Genomic DNA, 27,761 nt, shown 5'->3' on the forward strand with positions numbered 1-27,761 from the left:
CTGGTGTGTCACAAGTGAGCGACTACGAGTCATCTTGTGAAGCATAGAAACAAACGGTGTTTGGTTGCGAACACGTGCGAGTGAGAGGTATACGTTATGATTATGAAATGTTTGTGAGTAATTCGTGAGTTCTGGATATCACAGTTTAGTGACATGGCAATTACAATGCATGAAATGAAAAAATGGGAGCCAAAGCCCTACCTGCGACTGCCAAACCAGACACGTTGTACGACAACTGCGACTCGGTAACGAGTGCTACGAATCTCGAAAGATAACAACTCACGAATGCTAAACTCACAGACACGAATTTCACGAACACAGAACTCGTAACACAAACTCACGAAGATGGGACTAACGAATACGGGAACTCACAAACACGGAACTCACAAACGTTTAGTCTCGAATAGTCGGCCCTAGATCTCTGACATAACAGATATCGCGCACAGGAACCGGCGAAGAACACAGCCGAGCGGGCTGGTTAAATACCATAAATTCGGGCCACCATACTGGTCTTCTTATATATATATATATATATATATATATATATATATAGCAGTCTGACTGTATATATATATATATATATATATATATATATATATATATATAAAATACACTGCAGCTAACTGAATGGCCTGCCTGAAGTAGATTAGAAACAGTAGAACAGGAACGGTCTGCAGTGAAATCTAGCTAAACTGGATCAACTGCCTGCCTGAAATAGATTAGAAATAGTACAGCAGGAATGGTTTGCAGTAAGATCTAGCTAACTGAATAAACTGCCTGCTCAAAATAAATGAAATGACATACTCTCTCTCTGTCTCTATCTATCTCTCTATAACACCAGCAACACACTACACAGGGCCAAGATGCAGGTGGCCTTATATAGTGTGGGTGTGTACTTAATCCCCTGAGCCATAATTGGCCAAAGGCACCCTGCCTTTGGCCAATTATGGCTCTGTTTGCTTACAGCGCTGTGATTGGCCAAAGCATGCGGGTCATAGTTCATGCTTGGCCAATCATCAGCCAGCAAAGCACTGCGATGAGGCAGTGCATTATGGACCATGACACGCCACTCAAATTTGGCACGAACAGCCCAAACAGCCGATGTTCGAGTTTAACTCATGTTCGACTCGAACAGTCAGCCCATCCCTATTTTAAACAGATTCAAAACATTACTTAGTTAAGTAGAAACTAGAAAGTAGTAAATATAACTAGAATTAATTTCACTTTTACTAAATGAAAAAGTTAAAGTAGTAAAAAAAGTGTAAGCTGTTGTTCCCTCTAGACTTGACGTCATATTCCCTGAGTGGTATAAACCAAATAGAATCTAGAAAGTAGAATTAGTTTAACTTTTATAAAATGAAAAAGTTAAAGTAGTAAAGAAAGTGTAAGCTGTTGTTCCCTCTAGACTTGACATCATATTCCCTGAGTGGTATAAAATGTATTTATAGTTATACTAAGTCTTCAAAAAATGTATTCTTTATGCCATGATCTACAATTTATGACAGATTCTGTTTTGAACTATGAAATCAAAATGCATGCATTATTGTACAATTCTGAATTGGGGATCGGAAAGTAGGTAAGATAAAAAATAGTCGTATACTTTCTTTTCTGTATACCATCTCTAATGGTAAAAATGAATGTATTTCTCATCTACATACCTGTTCTTATATAACATGACCTATTATTCATAAAATGAGCATATGTATATGTTGCAATGTACACAATCTATAGTATCTTTGAGGCTAACAATGTATTATAAGTAAAAGGAAAAAACAAAGTGCACTTATCCATTTAGCCCTTTTCCCCTGGCATAACTAAACAAACCACCCCCTTCCCCCTCCACTGATGCATACTTACCTTGTTCTGATGAAAGAAGTTCCACTGTTTGTTTATAGTCACTGTCCTTACCATACATGCACAGTACAGCCTCTTGGACTTATGGCTCATCTCCAATCTTGAGACACAGCCCCATAGAAGTCCAAGGGGCACTAATGTGCAGGTGTTGACAGGACAGAGAAAACTTGTGGGGCTAAGGGAAAGCACACAGCTGAACCGTGGCTGTTGAACTGAGGTAAGTATGTATCTGGGGAGTGTTAGAGTGGGTAGGGTCTGGTCAAGTCAAGCAAAAGGGCAAAAGGATAAATGCCTTTATTTTAACTGCACTTGGCATTATAAATTCTGACTGCTTTCATCAAATGAAATTATTTTGCTAGTTTCTGTACATGTGTGTAAATCTTTAATTTTATATTTATGAATATGGATCCTATGACTAATATATGTGTCCTAACCTTACTGGGTTCTTGAACTCCTATTAAACAATTTTTGTATTTCCACCAATACATTTATGTTAAAATATAGTAAATCCAATGTCAAATGAGTAATATTTACATTTTATTTATTGGACACTTCCCCTCTGAATTTATGGATAGTTGGTAAGGACAACCTTAGAGCAACCAATGCATAAGGTAAGCTCCCCTAGATTATAAACTGCAAAGAACAGTGGTCGGATCATTTCTCTATTTCAACCCATTGTCATTGTGTCATTGTCATTGTTCTGTGGCAATCCTTTGCAGTCATTTTTGATACATACAGTATCTAACAAAAGTGAGTACACCCCTCACATTTTTGTAAATATGTTATTATATCTTTTCATGTAACAACACTGAAGAAATTACACTTTTCTACAATGTAAAGTAGTGAGTCCCCTCAAAATAGCTCAACACACAGCCATAATGTCTAACTGCTGACAACAAACGTGAGTACACCCCTAAGTAAAAAAAAAAAGTCCAAATTGGGCCCAATTAGCCATTTTCCCTCCCCAGTGTCATGTGACGTGTTGGTGTTACAAGGTCTCAGATGTGAATGGGGAGCAGGTATGTTAAATTTGGTGTGATTACTCTCACTCTCTCAGAATTGTTGCTCTACATAAAAATGGCCTAGGCTTCAAGAAGATTGCCAAGACCCTGAAACTGAGCTGCAATTGTCCAAGACCATAACGCGGTTTAACAGGACAGGTTCCACTCAGAACAGGCCTCACCGTGGTCGACCAAAGAAGTTAAGTGCACATGCTCAGCATCACATCCAAAGTTTGACTTTGGGAAATAGACATATGAGTGCTGCCAGCATTGCTGCAGAGGTTATAGGGGTGGGGTGTAAGCCTGTCAGTGTTCAAACCATACGCCGCACACTGCATCAAATTGATCTGCATAGCTGTCATCCCAGAAGCAAGCCTCTTCTAAAGATGATGCACAAGAAACAGTTTGCTGAAGACAAGCAGACTAAGGACATGGATTACTGGAACTGATGAGACCAAGATAAATGTATTTGGTTCAGATGGTGTCAAGCGTGTGTGGCGGAAACCAGGTGAGGGGTACAAAGACAAGTGTGTCTTGCTTACAATCTAGCATGGTGGTGGGAGTGTCATGGTCTGGGGGTGCATGAGTGCTGCTGGTACTGGGGAGCTACAGTTCATTGAGTGAACCATGAATGCCAACATATACTGTGACATACTGAAGCAGAGCATGTTCCTCTCCCTTCGAAGACTGGGCCGCAGGGCAGTATTTTAACATGATAATGACCCCAAACATGTCTCCAAAATGACCATTGCCTTGCTAAAGAAGCTGAGGGTAAAGGTGATGGACTGGCCAAGTATGTCTTCAGACCTAAACCCTATTGACCATCTGTGGGGCATCCTCAAACGGAAGGTGGAGGAGTGCAAGATCTTTAACATCCACCAGCTCCGTGATGTTATCATGGAGGATTGGAAGAGGACTCCAGTGGCAACCTGTGAAGCTCCGCTGAACTCCATGCCCAAGAGGGTTAAGGCAGTGCTGGAAAATAATGGTGGCCACACAAAATATTGACACTTTGGGCCCAATTTGGACATTTTCACTTAGGGGTGTACTTACTTTTGTTTCCAGCTGTTTAGACATCAATGGCTGTGTGTTGAGTTATTTTGAGGGGGACAGCACATTTACACTGTTATAAAAGCTGTACAGTCACTATTTAAATTGTAGAAAATTATCATTTTTTCAGTGTTGTCACATGAAAAGATAAACCTTATTTATCTGCGTATACCACGCTCTTTTTACCCCTTAAAATCGGGGGAAAATCATGGGTCCCTGTTATATGCCGATCCCCCACTGATTGTGAGCGGAGGAGCGAGCGGTGCCAATATACATATATAGCCAAGTGTACTCAGCTAGGCTCGGCACCTTTCGGCTTCACTCACAGTCACGCTCAGTCTCACCATTGGACCTGTGTTATGTCCATCATAGGGCAGGACTGGGCGGGACTGCGAGAGGAGCCGAGAGGAGCTGAGATACACAGGATCGGCTCTGTGAGGGGTGTACTCACTTTTGTGAAATACTGTGATAGATTCTCATATGCCTATGTCAGATTCATTAAACTGCACAACCATGGACTCCATATACAAATTGTCTAAAGGGAACACAAGTACATACTGTACCTCTGAACTATTACATTCTTGCTCACAAGGTATATAGCAGTTAAAATGATCAATGAAGACACTAAATTGGCTATCCCATGAAGTACTTGATGCAGCTTTGGGACCTACCATCTACTAAGCAGATATTACTTGATTGGAGCCATTGGCATTAAATGCTGAAGTGGCAGCATTAGCTGGACAGCCCTTCTGATTGTATCTTGTAATGTGTGTTGGATGAGGCCAGAAGTAACTTTTGCTTGTGATTTTCTTGAACCACTTCAGCCCCAGAAGGATTTGCCCCCTTAATGACCAGGCCATTTTTTGTGATACGGCACTGCATCGCTTTAACTGAAAATTGCAGGGTCGTGTGACGCTGTACCCAAGCAAAATTTTTTACCCACAAATAGATCTTTCTTTTTCGGGTATTTGATCATCTCTGCAGTTTTTAATTTTTGCGCTTTAAACAAAAAAAATCAACAATTTTTTTTTACTTTCTGCTATAACACATATCCAGGAGAGCCGACCTGCCGCAGTAAATGTACGTGAGCAGGTTGGCAAGTGGTTAAAGCTGATCTCCATACATAGGTGAAATAAATATATGGGATCTGTTTTACCTGGTATCCAAGAGTGCCCCCAGCAAGCCTGGAATGTGACAGTGAAGATAAATGTGGGAAACGCATGATATATCATTCCAGCATGATTCTTGAAGAATGAATACCCCCTGTTTGTGATATAAAGGGACTCTGACATACTAAATTATTTAAGTTTTTTACGTTTGGTCCACAACAGAAAGAGAGCCTCAAATCTGTGGAGTGGGAAAACACTTTTTTAGGATATGAGTATTAAAGTTATTTTTTATGAGTATTTGTTTAAGGAAATGTATGGTATTAAAGCATTTTTCAGATTTTTTTTATATATTAAGTGGTTATATTAAATATTAAATAATGTTTGTTTTAACCACTTGCTTACTGGGCACTTAAACCCCCCTCCTGCCCAGACCAATTTTCATCTTTCAGCGCTGATGCACTTTGAATGACAATTGCGCGGCCATACAACACTGTACCCAAATGAAATTTTTATCATTTTTTTTTCCCACAAATAGAGCTTTCTTTTGGTGGTATTTAATTACAGCTGGGAGTTTTATTTTTTGCTAAACAAACAAAAAAAGATGCAAAAAAAAAAAAATATCATGTTTAATAGTTTGTTATAAAATTTTGCAAACAGGTCATTTTTCTCCTTCATTGAAGTGCGCTGATGAGGCGGCACTGATAGGCTGCACTGGTGGGCACTGATAGGCTGCACTGATGGGCACTGATAGGCATAGTTAAGGCGGCACTAATAGGCACAGATAAGATGGCACCGATAGGCACAGATAAGGTAGTACTGATGGGCACAGATAAGGCGGCACTGATAGGCACAGATGGGCACAGATAAGATGGCACGGATGGGTGGCACGTATGGGTGGCATGGATGGGTGGCACTAAGGGGCACTGATAGGTACCACTGATAGATGGGACTGATGGGCACTGATAGGTGGCACTGATAGGTGGCTCTGATAGGTGGCACTGCTGGGCACTGATGGGCAGCACTGATGGGTACTGATGGGCACTGGTAGATGACACTGATGGGCACGGATATGTGGCACTAGGGTGCAGCACCGTTGTTGAGGCAGATTGTGGGCACTGATGGGTGGCACTGTGGGCAATTCTAGGTGGCACTGTGGGCACTGCTGGGTGGCACTATGGGCACTGCTGGGTGGCACTGACGGGGGGCACTTATTTATTAATGAGGTGGCACTGGCAGGGGGCAGGTGGGCACTGGCAGGGCTGGCCGTAATCGGGACTGATGTCCTGATCAAGGCCGCCGGTGATCGGCTCTTTTTTTTTCTCATAGACTCGCCGATCACAGAGCGCGCCGCGCGCGCCCCTCAGGGGGCGTGCAGGCCGCTCGTGCACGGGGCGACGTCAATGTCCCGGCAAAGGAGGTCCGTGCTGTAGCCGTAATTTGGCTATAGCGCGGATCTCTACTGGTTAAGGAATCAATCACCTATGTAAAAGCTGCTCCAGCTGTGTGTGTGGGAACACCGCGCTACTGGCGAAATAACCCATAGTTGCTATATTTGATAACAAGGTGTGACGTTTGACAACTGGGGACACCACAGTAAACGGGTGGGTAGGCAGGTGGAAAGGAAAGAGTTAAAGCATTTCACATTGTACATATGAGTAAGGGGAACATCGGAACTCAGACATGAAAAAAAAATGGGATCCATTGTTGTAAGCTGTTGCGTTAACATCTAACAGACGCTGTCCGTATAGATATAGCAAAACAGGATTGAATATTCAAATAGTTGAAGTTCCACTCAGTCAATCTCAGTCAATCTCATTTTAATATAGATATCATTTTATGATTTGGATCGCCCAAAGGTTTTTTTTTAGCATTATTCCAGAGATGTGAAACATCTCCTCAACAGTATTAGTATATTTTTATGAAATATGCACGGATTACGAATTACTAGGTATAAATATCTTTCTCTCTTTTATAAAAAAAGGTACAAAGAAAGTGCACTGAAAAAGAATGTAACACTTGTTGATGGATTTCTCTTCCAAGGCCTAGTGTCCATACCAGCATACCAACCATGGGTCTTTATGATAATCTCTCTTGCTTACATTATGACTGTGGCTGCAAATTCCATGGTTATATCTGTTGTCTGCTTTGATTCCCATCTTCACACTCCTATGTATTTCTTTTTGGTCAACCTCTCTATAATTGAGTTATTATGTACTACAGCAATCACTCCAAATACTTTAAACAACATGCTAAAGGAAGCCAAAGGAATCTCATTTGTAGGCTGTTTTGTTCAAATGTTTACATTTATAATTTCAGGGGGCTCAGAATGCATTCTGCTTGGTATGATGGCATATGATAGATATGTCGCTATATGCCAACCTCTATTGTATACTGTAATCATGAACAAGTCTCTTTGCATCTATATGGCAATTACCTGCTGGACTGTTGGGTTAATAACTGCATTAGTGAACACTGCTCTTACTGCTGCATTACCCTATTGCCGTGACCACCTTATTAGACATTATTTCTGTGAGATTCCACCGCTTTTGAAGCTATCTTGCAAGAGCACGTATATGAATGAATTAGTGGTCTTTCTTTTTGGTGCCAGTGTGATACTGGTCTCTCTTCTTCTAACTCTTATCTCATACATCTTTGTTATTCGTGCAGTAATCAAGATCCCCAGTGCCAGTGGAAAGAAAAAGGCTTTCTCCACATGTACTTCTCATCTCCTCGTGGTCAGCTTGTTCTATGGGACAGCTATCTTAACATATCTCCGTCCATCTTCACAGTCATTCTATAATAAGGATCACATATTTTCTCTGGCATATGCTGTAGTAACTCCACTTATCAATCCTTTATTATACAGTTTTAGGAATAAAGATGTTCAGAGGGCACTATGGAAGATCTTACGGCGGTGGAGGGCAATCGCTTATAGAGGTACCAGGTTTTCTTAGTTGCTAATTTTCAGCCATGGCCAAAAGTTTTGAGAATGACACAAATATTTATTTTTATGTCAAGTCTGCTGCTTCAGTGTTTTTAGATTTTTTTTGGTCAGATGTTACTATGATATACTGAAGTATAATTACAAGCATTTCATAAATGTCAAAGGCTTTTATTGACAATTACACTAAGTTTATGCAAAGAGTCAATTTGCAGTGTTGACCCTTCTTTTTCAAGACCTCAACAATTTGCCCTGGCATGCTGTAAATCAAATTATTGGCCACATCCTGACTGATGGCAGCCCGTTCTTGCATAATAATTGCTTGGAGTTTGTCAGAATTTGTGGGGGGGTTTTGTTCACCCGCCTCTTGAGGATTGACCACAAGTTCTTAATGGGATTAAGGTCTAGAGAGTTTCCTGGCAATGAGAATGTTTTGTTCCCCAAACCACTTAGTTATCACTTTTGCCTTAGGGCAAGGTGCTCCATCATGTTGGTACAGGCACTGTTCGCCACCAAACTGTTCTTGTATGGTTGGGAGAAGTTGCTCTCGAAGCATGTTTTCTTTTACCATTATTTGTTCATGGCTGTGTTCTTAGGCAAACTCGTGAGTGACCCACTCCCTTGCATCTCCAGAATGCTTTACTGTCGACATGACACAGGACTGATTGCAGCTCTCACCTTTTCTTCTCCGGACAAGGATTTTTTCCAGATGCCCCAAGCAATTGGAAAGGGGATTCATCAGAAAAAATGACTTTACCTCAGTCCACAGCAGTCCAATCTGTACCTTTTGCAAAATATCAGTCTGTACCTGATGCTTTTCCTGGAGAGAAGTGATTTCTTTGCTCCCCTTCTTGACACCCGGCCATCCACCAAAATTTGTCTCCTCATTGTGGATGCAGATGAACTCACACCCGCCTGCTGCCAATCCTGAGCAAGCTCTGCACTGGTGGTGCCCTAATCACACAGCTGAATGAACTGTAGGAGACGGTTACGGAAATTGCTGGACTTTCTTGGGTGCCCTAAGGCCTTCTTCACAATTCATCTGATCACTCTTCATAACATTCTGGAGTATATGCAAATTGCCATCATAAAAACTGAGGCACCAGACTTGGAAAATGTAAATTTGTGTCATTCTCCAATCTAAAGATAGCATATAATGGATTTTGTTCTGCAAGGAAACAATCTAAAATTCAGATGCACAGTCAACACACTGCTCACACAGTGTCAGAACAATGATCCAGGAAATGAAAAAGAGACCAACAGTGAGTGGTGCATGCAATGTGCAATGTCAATCAGTTGCACGCTGCATGTGCCACTCATATCAACCCAGGAAGGCACCAAACTAGAGGATCGGTCCTCCGAACGATCGGGGATGAACAACTCGGCATTCCGCCGTGATTTAGGACCACAATTCAAGATCTCTGTCAGAGCCAGGTGTACCAAGATGGCTGCCGCCACAGGCTCACTGCCTCATGCTCACAGCGCAGAGGGAGGCACAGAAAACAGGAAAGTGCTCATTCCAGCCATCCTGAACTATACCCCCTTATCCTATGGGAGCTGCCAACAGACAATGACCCCCTCACCTGCCTCCACGGAGTCCCTCATTGGCCACAGGCTTTCTCCCCTATAGGGCCTAATAGGCCCATCCACAGTGACTTTTCCACCCCTGGCCTGCAGTCCCAAGACCACCACTTTAATGCAGCAGACCTATTTGACAAGCTATCAGTGCTCCTTGAAAGGGGCTTAGCTACTACTGCGGCCAAAATAACGGGGGGCATAAAAGCAGACCTGCATAGGCTCATGGATAGATGCAATTGAAAGCAAAGTGGACCTAACTGCTGCAGTGTCTAATCAAAACTCGGACTTGATCCAAACTTTGCAGGACCAACTCGATACCACCTTGTCTCGCATTGATGATTTGGAGAATAGGTCCAGATGGTACAATTTCCAGATCAGGGGCTTACCAGAGACCATCACAGATGTATCGGCAGCGACCCAAGACATAATCAAATCTCTACTGCCTATCACCCAACAACAGTGACTGGGACTAAATAGATCCCACAGGGCCCTGGGGCCCCCAAGGAAGGACGGCTCCCCCAGGGACATAATAGTCAAGCCACACTACTATACGATAAAAGAAGCAAACTCGCACTATGACCCAGGTTACCTGCCAAGGCCACGCAGTCCAGATCTTCGCCAATCTCTCCCTCTCAACAATTCAACGCAGACGCTCCCTAAAGCCACTTCTAACCGCAATGTCCCAGAAGGACATTAAATACAGGTGAGCATTTCCGTTTGCGTTAACATTTTCATACAATGGACAAAACCAGTTCTTCACCAACCTCGCTTCTGGAGCTCCTCCTAAACCTGAAGATTATTTCCCAGGATTCAGAAATGGAAACGTCCACCTTATCCCCCTGATCAACCAAGAGACCTCCACCAGTCAGCCTGTCATCCCCTCTCTGGAATAAACCGAAGACCCGATGATTGAGTAACAAAGGACCAACATGATTACACTCCTCAATCAATCGTTGGCTACTCATGGACTATCTAACTCAATGTTAGATCTCCTCTTTTTTTGACATAAGTCTTCCTGCCGGCTTGGGGTTCTGACCCTTTCACCCCCACTAGTGCTCCTCAGCCACTCTAAACATGAGGCTCTCCCATCCCAACCTCTCCCCCCCTTTTTTTTTTAGCATCCGGAATCGGTGGTCACTCTTCTTTCCTGGACATACTTAAATTTAAATTTTTTAGCATGCACATGCTACAGAACTGAATGGGTCAACTACTTCCATTGACACAAAATCTCCTCTAATGACCCACTCATTCTCCATCCCAATCTCTACCCTTCCCCGTCTCCCTAACCTTCCCCCCCCCTCCTTCCTTCCCCGCCATGTACCCATCCTGCCAATACCTCCCTCCTAAATCTCTCTATCTGCACCCGACAATGCGTTAATCACACGAATATTTTTTTTTTTTTAATGGAAGACTTCATTGGGGATATTCCCACAAGTACAATGTTCATGTTTATACTGTTCTGGGTACGCTCTGTTCCTCCAATTGTTCGATGTGTGTTTTTTTTTCCATTTATTCTCTACCCCCTAGTTTCTTGCAAGTTTCCGGATCGGTCAGTGTCATTTCCTAGACCCTTCCCACTGAGTTTGTGTTAACCACAGCTAAAATATAGCTTACCTTGGGCGCCCCAGTTTGGGGTGGTTCCCATGCGCCTCCTCCTGTTCTCTGAATCCCTTGAGGTTCCAGGGAAGGGGATAACTGAGTCTTTGAGCTACTTTGTTTTTGTAGATGATGGTTCCCGGGGATTCCTTCTCCCCCCCCCGGGATCTATCTCCTTCATAGGGATACGTTCCTTGCTTCCTCTTCTCTTTCTACCCTATCTCTCTCTTCCTTGCTTCTCTATCAAGCAACAGCTAACTATTTTATCTATGGCAGATCGTCTCAATGGCAGGCTTCACGAGAATATTCAACAGCTCAAATGGAATACGTCAGTCGCTCGATTTTATGCACAAAGACTTCTCCTGGTAAGTGTCAGTGAATGCATCCACATCCATCCCCTCTGTTCCAAAGTCCACCTTAAACTCGCTCAGGGTTGCTTCTCATAATGTTCAAGGGATGAACTCACCTCTCAAGCACAGAAAAAATTTCAATTATTACCAGTCACTCAACTTAGATGTCATTATGCTCCAAGAGACACACTTTCCAATGAGGTACAGTCCAACATTCCTACACGCACACTTTCCGCAGTTCTATCTAGCAAACGCAGAAAATAAATCCAAAGGGGTTGCCATTGCATTCTCTAAGAACTGTAAATTCTCCTTGGTCTTGGAAACTAAGGACCCCGAGGGAAGGTTTCTTTTAGTCAAGGGCACGATAGAGGGACAACTATATTCCCTGGTATCTTATTAGGCCCCCAACAAGGGAAAAAAATCTTCTTTTGCTTGTCTATTTGACCCCCTTAACCCCCTACATGAAGGCACAGTTATACTAGCAGGTAGTGACGAACTTCCGACATGACGTTTCGCGAACGCGAACCGCGAACACGGCCAAAAGTTGGGCGGACCCCATTGACTTTAATAGCAGGCAAACCTTAAAAACCTCCAGGTCATATTTTCAGCCACAAAATACTTACTAGCTGTGCACATATAGCCCCACAACATAGACACTGACATAACAAAAGTATTAAGTGAATCTGGGATCGACAACGACAAGCATTCTTTTTTTATCTGTGAAATTTTGACAATTCAGGAGCGCATGCAGGCCATGGAGGAAGGCAAGGTCAGGGCAGGCTATGAAGGGGGTGCAGGAGATGATCAGTGCCACAGTCAGGGCAGCGCAATCTTGTGTCAGTGTCCCAATGTGCCAACCTGTGCTTGAGCCCCTCCCTCTGCCCGGGCCTTACGCCCACCTATACAGGGCTCCACTTCGGTGGTCCAGAGGTGCCAGTCTAGTGCTGATCCTCAGCCATGGTGCTGGCACTGCCTGCTGATTGGCTTCTCCGCTGCTATCTCCCTCACTGCCTGAAACCAGCACCGCAATAGAGACTGAGCACTGACACCAGCACTGTGATAAAGACTGAGCACTGACACCAACACCAAGATAGAGAGCACTGACACCAGCACCGTGATAGAGAGCTCTGAGAACAAACCAGCACCGAGATAGAGAGCACTGACACCACACCAGCATCGAGATAGAGAGAGAGCACTGACACCAGCACCGTGATAGAGCACTGACACCACACCAGCACCGTGATAGAGAGCACTGACACCAGCACCAAGATAGAGAGAGAGCACTGACACCAGCACCATGATAGAGAGCACTGACACCAGCACCGAGATAGAGAGAGAGCACTGACACTAGCACCGTGATAGAGAGCACTGACACCAGCACCATAATAGACAGCACTGGCACCAGCAGCGAGATAGAGAGCACTGACACCAGCACCGTAATAGAGAGCACTGACACCAGCAGCGAGATAGAGAGCACTGACACCGGCACCGTGATAGAGAGCACTGACACCAGCACCGAGATAAAGAGCACTGACACCAGCACCGTGATAGAGAGCACTGACTCCAGCACCGTAATAGAGAGCACTGACACCAGCACCGAGATAGAGAGAGAGCACTGACACCAACACCGAGATAGAGAGCACTGACACCAGCACTGATACCAGCAACTCGCTGCGGGACCCAAAAATATGACACCGCTCAACCTCTTCAAACAGGAGGGTACGGGCATATAGTACGGTGTGCTTTTTTTGTACAAAGAAGTGAGCCAAAGGTAAAAAAAGGTCAGTGTGCTCGCTTAAATAAATCGCTTATAGAGTTATGCATATACATGGTCTACTGGTCACATATGTTGAATTCCTCCGAGATCCATGCCTCATTCATTTTTATAAATGTGAGGTAGTCAACACTGTCGTGAGCTAGGCGAGTGCGCTTATCGGTCACGATCCCCCCTGCTGTGCTGAACGTCCTTTCGGACAGGACACTGGACGAGGGGCAAGCCAACAGTTCCATTGCAAATTGGGCAAGCTCTGGCCAGAGGTCAAGCCTGCCCACCCAGTAGTCCAGGGGTTCGTCACTTCTCAGAGCATTCACTTCGGCCGTTAACCCGATGTAGTTGGACACCTGTCGGTCCAAGCGTTCCCTGATGCTGGATCCAGATGAGACCTGTCTATGGGTCGGCTGAAAGAATGATCTCATATCAGAAGTCTCCAACACATCTTCAAACCGTCCTCTTCTTGCAGACGCTGTTGGATTGGTAACCGCAACTCTTTCTCTGGGAGTAGGAGTTGGACACCTGTCGGTCCAAGCATTTCCTGATGCTGGATCCAGATGAGACCTGTCTATGGGTCGGCTGAAAGAATGATCTTATATCAGAAGTCACCAACACATCTTCAAACCGTCCTCTTCTTGCAGACGCTGTTGGATTGGTAACCGCAACTCTTTCTCTGGGAGTGGGAATTCTTCCTCTGCCAGCACACGCAAAAGCAGAATACAGCATTTCTGGAAGCAAGGCCTGGAAGTGCTCCATTCTGACAGCCCTCTGTGATTGTGGTAACATTTCTGCCATTTTGTGATTGTACCGGGGGTCTAAGTATGTTGCCACCCAGTACTGGTCCTTGACCTTTATGCTTTTTATACGGGGGTCCCTGTTAAAACACTGGAGCATGAAGGCCCTGTTGCCTTATGAGTTTATGTGAAATCTTCATTAATATCTGTAAAATATTGTAATTAGAAATAGATCTCATTTGGCCGGCATCTAGGAATGTCAGGTAAAATGCCTCCCCCCCCCAGGGGCTTGGTAAGAGCAGACAATGCGGGGCCTGAGACTTGTATACACCATATGGAGAGCCACTCCCATTGTTCTACACCTACTCACTTCAAAGGACCCCATGCTGGGGTAGACAATGAGGAGAGTCCAACCATAATCATTGCTTAAGTTCCTGGGGAAATCCAATTAAGTCTTCTGTTTAAGAATAGTCACAAGGATTGGCATGAAAGGGGGCCGACTTATGTAGTGAGCCCTCCAATCATGATCCAAGCTAAGGCAGCCAATGGGGAATCAGCATGAAGGCATTTACCCAAAGCCAAAGGGAGGGAACAGTCTCTTTTTGGGAAGCAGTGCTCAAGAGTGGAACTCTGTAAGGATGGGTAATTATGGTTAAGGTGTGGCTTGTAACTAAATATGCTTGTATGCTTGTGACTAAATATACTGTCGTAGAGAATATATTTTGTATTCCTGCATGTAAATATTATATTTCAACCTAGTATTTTCTTCCTTGATGTAAGACCTTAGACTATAGATATTTTCTGGGTATATCAGATAGACCTGTAACTTACTCTAATAAATGGTGTTATGTTGAACCTTTCTTTTCCTGGTCAATAGAATTCTCTTTTAAACCCATATCATATCTTCTGATTAATAAATCAGAAATATAGATTTTAAAGGTTAACAGTGGCGACCACGAAGGGACTCGAAACCTCAATCTTCTGATGGGGAACATTATATGGAGAACATTTAAAGCTATTACAAATGTTGATATAGAATATTAAAAGCTTCCCTTTAGCATTTTGGGGATGGGTCGAGTATCCAACAGTTTTTGTTTTTCTCTTATGACATTGGATAATTGTTTTATATAATTTTAGGTCATTGTAGCTATTATCATGACAATAGTAACATAAGGCTTTAGCAACAGCCATGTGACTATTTTCTGTGTATATGTGACATACAATCCTCTCTACAGTTCTAATGTTGGGCAGTCATCAGATGTGGTCATTGATAATTTTTTTTAATGTTCATTTCTTTCTTTTTGTGCCATAATAAGTTCAAAGAGCATTGCGTGAATATCATAGATATACTGGGACTGGTGAGACTCATAGTGATTGGCAAATATCAGGGAGTATAGTACAATTGTACTTAAGAGTATTTTAGTTAGATTTTTCCTGAAGCCACTAGTGACTGGTGACATCACACCTATCTGTATTCTGAAATCAAGTTATTTTTGTCTGCGTAGGCGACACTGCCTAATCTGCAATGAGAACTCTTAAGGGGATGACCTCTTCCGTAGCCTGCTAAAGGCAGGGCTCGTGCAGTAGCTACACATGGTAGCCAAGGACGGTGCCCAATGTTTGGGACCAGCACTGAACATAGCTTCAGTAACAGGAGTTAGTGGTGAGTTGCGATGGCAACAAGAACCCCCTGCACACTTGAAGGGTCATACACAGACACACAGTGGTATACAGCAGAAGTTACTTGCAGGCATATGACCACGGAGGAAGAAAGATGGGGGATGGAAATCAGACACCTGGCTGAAGGGCATAACCAAATTGTTACACATGTCACTGAGAAAGGGGTCGCAGTAGTATGTCGCAGTATATCTATGGTAATTCTAATAAAAGGTCCTAACTGCTCAGACTTACCAGACGAGCATTAATTTGAATGCATGTGTCTCAAATGTACTTGTGGTGTTCTTTCTCTACCTCTGTCCACATTAACAAAGTATAATCTTAGCCGGGAAAGCTGATCCAAAGGCCATTACTGTACGCGGTATCCAACGGGAATCACCATGGAAGGCTGTCCCAGAAGCAAGGGCAACATGACCAGATTGACATTATTGACTTTCGCACTAACATTATTGGACGGTTGAGAACAAGGATCCTCATGTTTTTTTTTTTTATCCCTCTTGTTTTTTTTAATTGTATTTTGTATCCTATGATTTTTATTATGGACTTATTACATTCAGAACAAGTGAGGACTACCGATACTAGGATCCAGAAATGTGAACTGTAGAGATGGAGAGTTTAAACGTTTTTTTTTTTTTCCTTCTTCTTCTCAAAGAGTTTTATTTCATTTCAGAGGGCAAAGCCAAACGTTCCAAATATTAAAGAAGATTGCACCTAAACTATTATTCTATGTGTGGCCGAGTCTCATATTCTCAACTGGCCACAAGGGGCCATCTGTTGCCTTATGAGTTTATGTGAAATCTTCATTAATATCTGTAAAATATTGTAATTAGAAATAGATCTCATTTGGCCGGCATCTAGGAATGTCAGGTAAAATGCCTCCCCCCCCCCAGGGGCTTGGTAAGAGCAGACAATGCAGGGCCGAGACTTGTATACACCATATGGAGAGCCACTCCCATTGTTCTACACCTACTCACTTCAAAGGACCCCATGCTGGGGTAGACAATGAGGAGAGTCCAACCATAATCATTGCTTAAGTTCCTGGGGAAATCCAATTAAGTCTTCTGTTTAAGAATAGTCACAAGGATTGGCATGAAAGGGGGCCGACTTATGTAGTGAGCCCTCCAATCATGATCCAAGCTAAGGCAGCCAATGGGGAATCAGCATGAAGGCATTTACCCAAAGCCAAAGGGAGGGAACAGTCTCTTTTTGGGAAGCAGTGCTCAAGAGTGGAACTCTGTAAGGATGGGTAATTATGGTTAAGGTGTGGCTTGTAACTAAATATGCTTGTATGCTTGTGACTAAATATACTGTCGTAGAGAATATACTTTGTATTCCTGCATGTAAATATTATATTTCAACCTAGTATTTTCTTCCTTGATGTAAGACCTTAGACTATAGATATTTTCTGTGTATATCAGATAGACCTGTAACTTACTCTAATAAATGGTGTTATGTTAAACCTTCCTTTCCTTTGTCAATAAGAATTCTCTTTTCAACCCATATCATATCTTCTGATTAATAAATCAGAAATATAGATTTTAAAGGTTAACAGTGGCGACCACGAAGTTGAGTACAGGACTGAAAGTATTTAATATAATACCACAATTTGTGTATTAGAGATTAAGCTTATTAAGGGAATTTAAGCTGAGTCCGCTTATTCAATCTATCTAGATAAAAAGGTTATTAGGGGGAATTTAAGCTGAGTCAGCTTATCCAATCTATATAGGGAAAAATACAGGTAAATGTTTCATTTGTATCAGTGGGTATTAGATGAACTCTAACAATGAGGGAGGATACACCACATATTTTGTTTTGCTTAATATCCCGTAATTATAATTGAAAAAGTTCTTTGGATGTACCTTGACATTTCCAGTCCATGTCAGGGGGAGGAAGTAACTTAGCGGGAAAAGTTTTTGTTATTATTTTTAATTTTTATTTTATTGTATTCCTTGGTGCTCGCCGAGGTTCATTGCTCTCTCTAACAATTGTTTGAGTGTGCTGCATGGGGAGCACATGGGTTTCATTGGAAAGACGCCAATTGAGTGTGGTCTTGGTTTTGTTGAAAAGGTTCAACAAATGTTTTTTTTTTTTAAATAGTCTGTCCACTAAAGGCATAATATTTGTGTATAGGACAGTGAAACTAACTACAAGAGAGTAGTTTTGTTTATTTTAGCTGTGGAATGTTACAAGCAGTAATATTCTCATGCTTTTCAGTTACAGTACAGAACTGTGGAAGTCTTGTTGCTGAATGCTGAAGCTAATATCTGAGAAAGATTATTAGTACAGGGTAAAATAAGATGCATCTAGCATACTGTATTATACCTTGAAATTTTTTTTTTAAGGATGAAACCTTACCACAAATTTGGTAATCCGAGTTTGTGGTAGATTCATTGTTTTTTTTTTTTTTTTTTTTTAAACTGAATTGGGTTTAACTTTGGTGTAAACACGGCTGCGTTTACCTTTCTATTGTAAACTGAAAGCGTTATTCACCCTATTTGATACCTGTGGCCTTAGTATTGTTCCTATTGTCCCCCGGGTCTATTGTTCTGCGGGGGTAGGCTCAGATAAGGTAAACTACAAACTATTGTGAGTAGATTTTGGGTGTCTCCAGTAATCTAATAGGATTATTTTAGTGAGAGCTGAAAATATATATATATATATATTTTATTTTATTTTTTTCCTCTCCACTTTACTGCATTTTCTGAATTTTATTCAATGGGAGTTTCTGTTTGTTTTCCCTACTTCTGTATACTACAGGGGAATAGTTAACTTAATGTAGCTTCCAAATTGTGCATTGTATAGCTTCCAAATTGGGCATTGTATAGCTTCCAAATTGTGCATTGTATAGCTTGGTAATGTCTGCCATGTCTTGTCTAGAAACTTTTGTAGCAACTTATACTTTTAAACACAAGAGCAATAAATTTGCCTGTGATGCTAAGTTAAAAGCATCTCCTTGGACTTATGTCCAGGAGTTATTTGAGGAACAAGCTAAAACAAACAAAAAGAAAAAGCTCAAAGGTCTAGCCTTGGCAGGCATGTATGCAGCTTGCATGGCTATGAATGCTAAAATACAGCAATTTGAAGCGAAAATCTACAATAACAATATTACAATGTCACAATTGCTACAAACAATTTCAATCCTTAAAGGACGGGCAGCTATGGCCAGCAGATGCGAACATGATAATGCTATGGCACTTACTTGTGCCTATGAAATTGGGGGAAAGGAGGATATGGATTCTAATTCTACTTTTCCTGTGGCGATGGGAGAAATCGCAGAGCCAAAAGAAAATCGAGGTTGCGCCATAGTCACATACCCACCAGACAATGGGGACCAGATATCCACAAATGAGAAGCAAGACAAGTTCCCCAACATTGGCAAAATTAAAAATAATGAACTCATTATTTCACACGCAACCAATGTGCAACAGAGGGGGGAGCTCTCAGGTGTGAGAAGTCATAGTGACCAGGTTAAGGCATCTCCCAGCCCAGAGCAGCGAGGGCAATCTACACATAACATAGATTGTAATGCAACCATTTTTAGTATTCCTGCAGACAACAGAAAACTAGCTCCGTCTGGAGTAGGCGTTAATTTCAACAACTCATTGAAAGGTGAGAGTTCTTTTGTAAGTACCCCTAGATCTATTATGAAACCAGGAAAAGCAGTTAATCAGGTTTTAGCCATTGAAGATTCTCAGCCTAAAACCACACCAGTTGTTAAGAGACGCTTTAATACTTTACAAAAGATAAAGTGCTATACCTGTGGGTTATTAGGCCACATTTCTCAATTTTGTTTGTCTTCTGGTGAAATGATATTTAAACAGAAGCAATATACAACAAGGAGGCGGGACATAGAAGTGTACTCACCACGCTGGGGGGAAGGGCCTAGGAGTAATAAATATGAAAATACAAAATCATACATCCCTTCCTCAACTATTAAGGCTGAGAATGAGACGTTACAGCGGGAGATTAGGCAAATTAAACAGGAACGGGATGAATTTGTGAAAGAATTCCAATCTTTTAAAAGAAACGTCATTGACTCCCTGAATTTGAAAAATGGAGGGAGTAACTCGTCCACCGCAAACCAAACCAGTACACTAAAAGCGGGGATGAAATACAACATATAAATTCCTTGTAGAGGTCTATGGCATTTTAGTTTCATTAGATCAAAGTGGGAATGTCATTGTCCATTTACCAATGTACACATAAGAATGATGTATTTTTAATTTGTTGTTTTACTTTAAATAGGTTAAATAAATAAAAAGGGGGAAAGATTAATAACTGTCTTCTACAAAGTAATCTGTTTGCAGGTTTAAGTGAATTCAGGAAAGTATATGTCCATACAAATTAGCTGTACATATGCGTAAATACACGCCTAACAAAGGTAAGGTATAACAGTCCATTGTCTTTGGTTTTTGTTTTTTCTCTCTTCCTCTCACTTTTCTTTGTATTCTCCCAGAGGCCAGAAACGCCTAACAATTCATTTGCAAATACCAAAGTGCTATCCAGGATGTATGGGATGCAATCGAAATGAATGTGTATGTGTGAGTGATGGAATGCATGGGTATGAACTGTCCATGTGTAAACAAAGATTTTTTTTTTTTTCTCTTAGGGGGTGTACTCAACATTGCTTTATGGCCATAAATAAGTGTGATCACACTAATGCACATGCGTTGTACTGTTTATGATTATTTTATAATTTTTTTTTTCATTGGAAATGAGCTCAATACTGGTACCAGTTTAAATTTATAATTTTTTTTTTACAAGTTCAAATGTACTTGCGAATAAATAACCTGTGCACAAATATGAAATCTCAATCCTTATAACTATGAGGAACTGTAGGGATGTTGTGTATATCTTTGTTTTCTCCTTTCCTGTGGCTTAGAGTGAAAGTTCTTTCACTCTGACACTTGGAAACTAAATGATACATTACTTTGCACCTTGTGACATCTTATGGATTCAGTAGGTCTTATGTTTTGTTTTGTTTTTCCTTCCAAATTAACTCATGTGATGCTAACATGTGTGAAGGTTATAGATCTACATGTTGTCATTTTAGAATTTAAGTATTTACAAACCCTCCCAGTTTTTCCATATTTGGTCTGTCAAAGTATAGACTCATTACCTTGGCTGGAAGTCTGTTCCAAGCATCCACTAATATTGTAGACCATTATGAACCTCTCAGAGAGGTACAGTGAGGTGTTATTAATGATTTTTAAGTTTTGTATTTTAGGGTAATTGCCCAAACAAGGATGGATGATTGGGCGCAGACGGGGCAAAGTATTGTGAAACACAGATGAGGACCTTAAAACAATTTTATGTTGGTTTTAAGGAGAAGCCTTGAATGGAATTAATTACAGTCAGGCCTTACTAAATTCTAATTTCTTTAGGGCGGTCTGTTTCAATAAACAGAGGTCCTGCTCTCTCTAATACAAATTTTTGTGGCCTGCTTGACTTGCAAATTGTTTTGCACTGAGAGTCAATTAATATGTTAATCACCACCGAGAGAGGGTGTTGCGCAATGTTTGAAAGCAGATTCAATCATTTTGTTTAACACAATTACAGATTCAAGGCTCTTTAACAAATTAAAGGTTGAGGCAGCATTCAATCTGAATAGTTTTTTTTTTCTTTATTGTTTTTTTTTCTCCTTCAACTTTTTCTCTTAAAGAAAACTATTTTTTTTTTTTTTTTTTTACTTCCTATATCACCTTATTTTTTTTTTTTTTTTTTTTTTTTTTTTGGTGATTCTTCAGTTTGGCTTGCCTATGGTGAAAAAAAAAAAAAAAAAAAAAAAAAAAGAGGGGAGTATGGGGAACATTATATGGAGAACATTTAAAGCAATTACAAATGTTGATATAGAATATTAAAAGCTTCCCTTTAGCATTTTGGGGATGGGTCGAGTATCCAACAGTTTTTGTTTTTCTCTTATGACATTGGATAATTGTTTTATATAATTTTAGGTCATTGTAGCTATTATCATGACAATAGTAACATAAGGCTTTAGCAACAGCCATGTGACTATTTTCTGTGTATATGTGACATACAATCCTCTCTACAGTTCTAATGTTGGGCAGTCATCAGATGTGGTCATTGATAATTTTTTTTAATGTTCATTTCTTTCTTTTTGTGCCATAATAAGTTCAAAGAGCATTGCGTGAATATCATAGATATACTGGGACTGGTGAGACTCATAGTGATTGGCAAATATCAGGGAGTATAGTACAATTGAACTTAAGGGTATTTTAGTTAGATTTTTCCTGAAGCCACTAGTGACTGGTGACATCACACCTATCTGTATTCTGAAATCAAGTTATTTTTGTCTGCGTAGGCGACACTGCCTAATCTGCAATGAGAACTCTTAAGGGGATGACCTCTTCCGTAGCCTGCTAAAGGCAGGGCTCGTGCAGTAGCTACACATGGTAGCCAAGGACGGTGCCCAATGTTTGGGACCAGCACTGAACATAGCTTCAGTAACAGGAGTTAGTGGTGAGTTGCGATGGCAACAAGAACCCCCTGCACACTTGAAGGGTCATACACAGACACACAGTGGTATACAGCAGAAGTTACTTGCAGGCATATGACCACGGAGGAAGAAAGATGGGGGATGGAAATCAGACACCTGGCTGAAGGGCGTAACCAAATTGTTACACATGTCACTGAGAAAGGGGTCGCAGTAGTATGTCGCAGTATATCTATGGTAATTCTAATAAAAGGTCCTAACTGCTCAGACTTACCAGACGAGCATTAATTTGAATGCATGTGTCTCAAATGTACTTGTGGTGTTCTTTCTCTACCTCTGTCCACATTAACAAAGTATAATCTTAGCCGGGAAAGCTGATCCAAAGGCCATTACTGTACGCGGTATCCAACGGGAATCACCATGGAAGGCTGTCCCAGAAGCAAGGGCAACATGACCAGATTGACATTATTGACTTTCGCACTAACATTATTGGACGGTTGAGAACAAGGATCCTCATGTTTTTTTTTTTATGCCTCTTGTTTTTTTTTATTGTATTTTGTATCCTATGATTTTTATTATGGACTTATTACATTCAGAACAAGTGAGGACTACCGATACTAGGATCCAGAAATGTGAACTGTAGAGATGGAGAGTTTAAACGTTTTTTTTTTTTTTTCCTTCTTCTTCTCAAAGAGTTTTATTTCATTTCAGAGGGCAAAGCCAAACGTTCCAAATATTAAAGAAGATTGCACCTAAACCATTATTCTATGTGTGGCCGAGTCTCATATTCTCAACTGGCCACAAGGGGCCATTTGTTGCCTTATGAGTTTATGTGAAATCTTCATTAATATCTGTAAAATATTGTAATTAGAAATAGATCTCATTTGGCCGGCATCTAGGAATGTCAGGTAAAATGCCTCCCCCCCCCAGGGGCTTGGTAAGAGCAGACAATGCGGGGCCGAGACTTGTATACACCATATGGAGAGCCACTCCCATTGTTCTACACCTACTCACTTCAAAGGACCCCATGCTGGGGTAGACAATGAGGAGAGTCCAACCATAATCATTGCTTAAGTTCCTGGGGAAATCCAATTAAGTCTTCTGTTTAAGAATAGTCACAAGGATTGGCATGAAAGGGGGCCGACTTATGTAGTGAGCCCTCCAATCATGATCCAAGCTAAGGCAGCCAATGGGGAATCAGCATGAAGGCATTTACCCAAAGCCAAAGGGAGGGAACAGTCTCTTTTTGGGAAGCAGTGCTCAAGAGTGGAACTCTGTAAGGATGGGTAATTATGGTTAAGGTGTGGCTTGTAACTAAATATGCTTGTATGCTTGTGACTAAATATACTGTCGTAGAGAATATACTTTGTATTCCTGCATGTAAATATTATATTTCAACCTAGTATTCTCTTCCTTGATGTAAGACCTTAGACTATAGATATTTTCTGTGTATATCAGATAGACCTGTAACTTACTCTAATAAATGGTGTTATGTTGAACCTTTCTTTTCCTGGTCAATAGAATTCTCTTTTAAACCCATATCATATCTTCTGATTAATAAATCAGAAATATAGATTTTAAAGGTTAACAGCCCCCATTTGCACTAGACTGGAAGTAGTGTGGTGACCTGGCTCCTGTTCATCATCCAGGCTAATGTCATCCTCCTCATTCTCCTCTCCCCATCCACGCACAACAGGGATCCCAGAAAGGTTTAAAGCATGCTCTTCTTGCTCCTCCTCATCCACCCCGGCACCATCCTCCTCTGACTTCTCTTCAGACTCCTTTTGTTGACTTGTCTCAGATAGAGTAGCCCCCCCTGGGAATTCATCCAGCATTGCGACTTCCTCATCTTCCTGCTCCTGCTCCTCCACAGCTTGATCAACGACACGACACAATGCACGCTCCATAAAGAAGGCATAAGGTACCATGTCACTGATGGCGCCATGGCTGCGACTGACAAGTCTGAATGCGTCGCGCATGAGCAGCCACTGGCGCGGTGAAAAAAAAAAACAAGCTCCCAGAACCTGTTCTGCCGCAGAGTTCGTACAGGTAGTCATTAACTGCACGTTTCTGCTGGAGCAGCCTATCAAGCATATAGAAGGTTGAGTTCCATCGCATTGGGCAATCACAAATAAGATGTCTGACCAGCAGATTGTGTCGTCGCTGAATGTCAGCAAGGCGAGCCATGGCTGTGTAAGATCTTCTGAAATGGGCCGAGATTTTCCTTGCCTGCTGCAAGATGTCCTGGACCCCAGGGTATTTGACAACTAATCGCTGCATGACCAAGTTTAAGATGTGTGCCATGCATGGCACGTGTGTAATTTTGCCCTGTTTCAATGCGCTAAGCAGATTGGCACCGTTGTCACACACTACTTTACCAACTGTCAAATTGGGCGGTGTTAGCCACTGATCTGCCTGTGAACGCAAAGCTGAAAGGAGTACAGGGCCAGTGTGGCTCTTGGCTTCCAGGCACAACAGATGCACCACAGCATGGCAAAGTCTCACCTGGCATGTCGAATAGGTTCTGGGGATCTTGGGCGGCGCAGCGGAAGAGACGCTAGCAGCGGAAAAGGAGGAGTCAGCCGAGGAGGAGAGAGAGGAGGATGGAGTAAGAGGAGGAGAAGAAGAGGCAGGCCTGCATGCAATCCATGGCGGTAAAACCAAATCTACACGGGTGCCAAGGGTTACATGCTTCACGGCTGTCAGAAGGTTCACCCAGTGGGCAGTAAAAGTTATATACCTTCCCTTCCAGTGTTTGCTAGACCATGTGTCTATGGTCAGATGTATCTTGGCACCAACACTGTGTGCCAGAGATACATTCACTTGCTACTGAACATGGCCATATAGCTCTGGGATGCACTTCTGTGAGAAATACTTCTTTCCTGGGACCTTCCATTGTTCCAATGGCCACAAATTTCCGAAAGGCCTCCTTTTTTTAGACTCGAACATTTGGCCCATGGAAGCCTGCCTTTTTCCAGAAAAACGTGAGGACGGCATGATAGAAGATGGAGTGGAGGACAATTTTGAGGAGAGAGGAGAAGGAGAAGTAGAAGACAAGGCTGGACGGTGAGAGCCTTGAGTGTGGCCTTGTGGGTTCCGTTGCTCTCACTGGGCTCGGTGATGGCAGCTCATGTGCCTTCTTAAGGCAGTCGTCCCTAGGTGAGTGTTGGGCTTACCGCGACTTATGCGTTGAATGCAAAGGCTGCAGATGGCAACACTATTGTCAGCAGCGGACACGTTAAAAAAGCCCACACTGCGGAACCATGTGCCACCATTCTGGGAGTGCCAGATGTGACCGTACATGGTCGATGCCTCGCTCCTCATACATTAGCAGTCTGGTTTGTCCCTCGAATGCAATGTAAGTTCCGTCTGCTTCTCCTCCCTATCTGCTTGTCCATATCTCCCTCTGAACTCTCTTGTGGGCACCCACGTGACATCACTAGACACGTCATCATTGATGTCACCTTCCCCACCGCTATAATTAGAGATCTCGGAGTAGGCAGCAACACCGGGGACCAACCTCCTCCTTGGGCTGATCTGGGTACTGTCGTCAGACTGCTAAGTGGCAGTTGTTGCTACCTCCTCTTCCTGATCCAATACCAAGAGTGGCTGCGCATCGGCAATGTCTTGTGATGGATCGGAAAATAATTCATGTGACTCAAGTGGAGGGTATATGGTGGTGGTGGTGGTGTTGATGGTAGTGTCTTTGGGGGTGCACGCAGCAGAGAGTGAAGAAGAGGGTGCAGATCGAGAGGATGAGGAGGGTGCAGAAGAGTAAGGCTGAGTGAGCCACTCAACCAAGTCTTGTGCGTCCTTTGACATAATTGAATGCACCTTCTGCAATTTGCCACTTTGGCTCAAGCCTGCTGCTCCTGTCCTACCCCTACCACCCCTGCGGAAGGGCCTGCCTCTTCCTCTGCCTGTCATTTTTTAAATGACCCTGTGACAAAAGTCTCTAGAGAAGTGCAGTATGTATGTGGAAGAAGGTATATAACACCCCGCTTCAATCTGTCATTTTGGGGGCCACTGGTCTATCACACCAGTTATAATACTTTTTTCTAATTGCGTTTGTCACTCTTTGTAGTATCGCTGCAGAACCGCTCAGCAGTCACAATGCTGCACAGTGGAAATGCACTATACTATGCTTTCTATATGTGCAAGTATTTTATACGTGTATTACGTGTATTACACCCCTATATACTGCACACCAAATAATACACCTATACCAGTCCTTAAAAGGACCTTTGGGAAACTAATAGTAGCTAGCTAGTAGCTAGTGAATTGCAGACTGTCCCTGCTCCAAAAACCAAACTATCCCTCCCTACACTGACAGCTACAGAATCGGTCAGCAGTAATGCATGCAGTGCCCTATAATATGCTTTCTATATTTGAAAGAAAGTATATTATACATGTACAACCCTATATACTGTACACCTATAAAAGGACCTTTGTTTACCTAGTAGCTAGTGATTTGCAGACTGTCCCTGCTCCAAACACCAAAATGTCCCTCCCTACACTACACCCCTCTGCTAGGGACTATACCCACTACTCAGCTCCACACCATACATACGCCAGAATCGATCACATTCTAGTCCCCACTCACGCAATCCCCCTGGTTCTAAAAGCTCAAGTTAGAAATACCGTACTGTCAGATCATTCTATAGGCTGAATGAGTCCCTACTATCAGACCCTGTCAGAGTTACCATGCTTGAGAAATCTTTAAAAGACTACTTTAAACTTAACAACACTAAAGATATTTCAGAGGAAACCCTATGGGCAGCACACAAGGCATTCATTAGGGGGGAAATCATTAAAATGTCAGCCCAAATTAAACGGGAAAGAACAGCGGATATAAAGAAATTAGAAACTGAGTACATTTCAGCTCAAACACAACACAAAAAAAAACAACGCAAAATTAGCCCAACTTGATAAACTAAAGCTGGACCTAAATCTGGCTCTCACGACACAAGCCGAAAAATACCTTTGATGGAGCAAAAATTAATTCTACACACAGAAAGACAAGATCGGCAGTATGCTGGCTTCCAAATTATCCCCCAGAATATGGCAACATGTAATGCCACAGATTAAGGTTCCCACACATGGTCTCACAGCTAATCCCACGAATATTCTGGAGGCCTTCCGGAGCTTCTATGCAAAACTTTATAAGGCCCCTGTCTCCAAAGACAAAACAGCCATGACACAGTTTCTGGATGCCTTGCCGATCCTTACCTTATCCCCTGAACACAAGAGCAGCCTAGAGGCTTCCTTCTCGGAGGAGGAGGTTCTAGGGGTCATAAAGGAACTCAAAAATGGATTTGCCCCAGGCCCTGACATATTATCTAACACGTACTACAAAACATTTGCCAGCACCTTAGCCCAGTTCCTAGCAAAATTTATCAAAGCTAAAATGCGAGGCGACCCGATAGACACACACCTCAATGCAGTGTACATCGCGGTGATCCCAAAGCCAGATAAAAATCCAGAGGATGTCAAAAATTACCACCCGATTTCACAAATTAATAGCGATCTTAAAATACTGACTAAAATCCTCGCCAACCGATTCTCAGCCTTTATAGGCAATTACATACATAGGGATCAAGTTGGTTTCATGCCGGTAGACAGGGACCTGATCAAATTAGGCGTGCA

At 42.2% G+C, this 27,761-nt stretch overlaps 1 protein-coding gene across 1 annotated transcript; it reads left to right on the plus strand.

Moving 5' to 3' along the window:
- Positions 1-1,440: 1,440 nt before the first annotated feature.
- On the plus strand, positions 1,441-9,269 carry LOC143940084 (olfactory receptor 5V1-like). The gene is made up of 2 exons (XM_077461131.1): positions 1,441-1,576; positions 6,996-9,269. Exons 1-2 carry the CDS (start codon positions 1,521-1,523, stop codon positions 7,966-7,968), a joined length of 1,029 nt encoding a protein of 342 aa, XP_077317257.1. The 5' UTR covers positions 1,441-1,520; the 3' UTR covers positions 7,969-9,269.
- The last annotated feature ends 18,492 nt before the right edge of the window (positions 9,270-27,761 follow it).

This window comes from Lithobates pipiens, unplaced genomic scaffold (genome assembly GCF_037356315.1).
Source record: "Lithobates pipiens isolate NorthernLeopardFrog02 unplaced genomic scaffold, aLitPip1_a1.2 Scaffold_3, whole genome shotgun sequence".
Classification (NCBI taxonomy): Eukaryota; Metazoa; Chordata; class Amphibia; order Anura; family Ranidae; genus Lithobates; species Lithobates pipiens.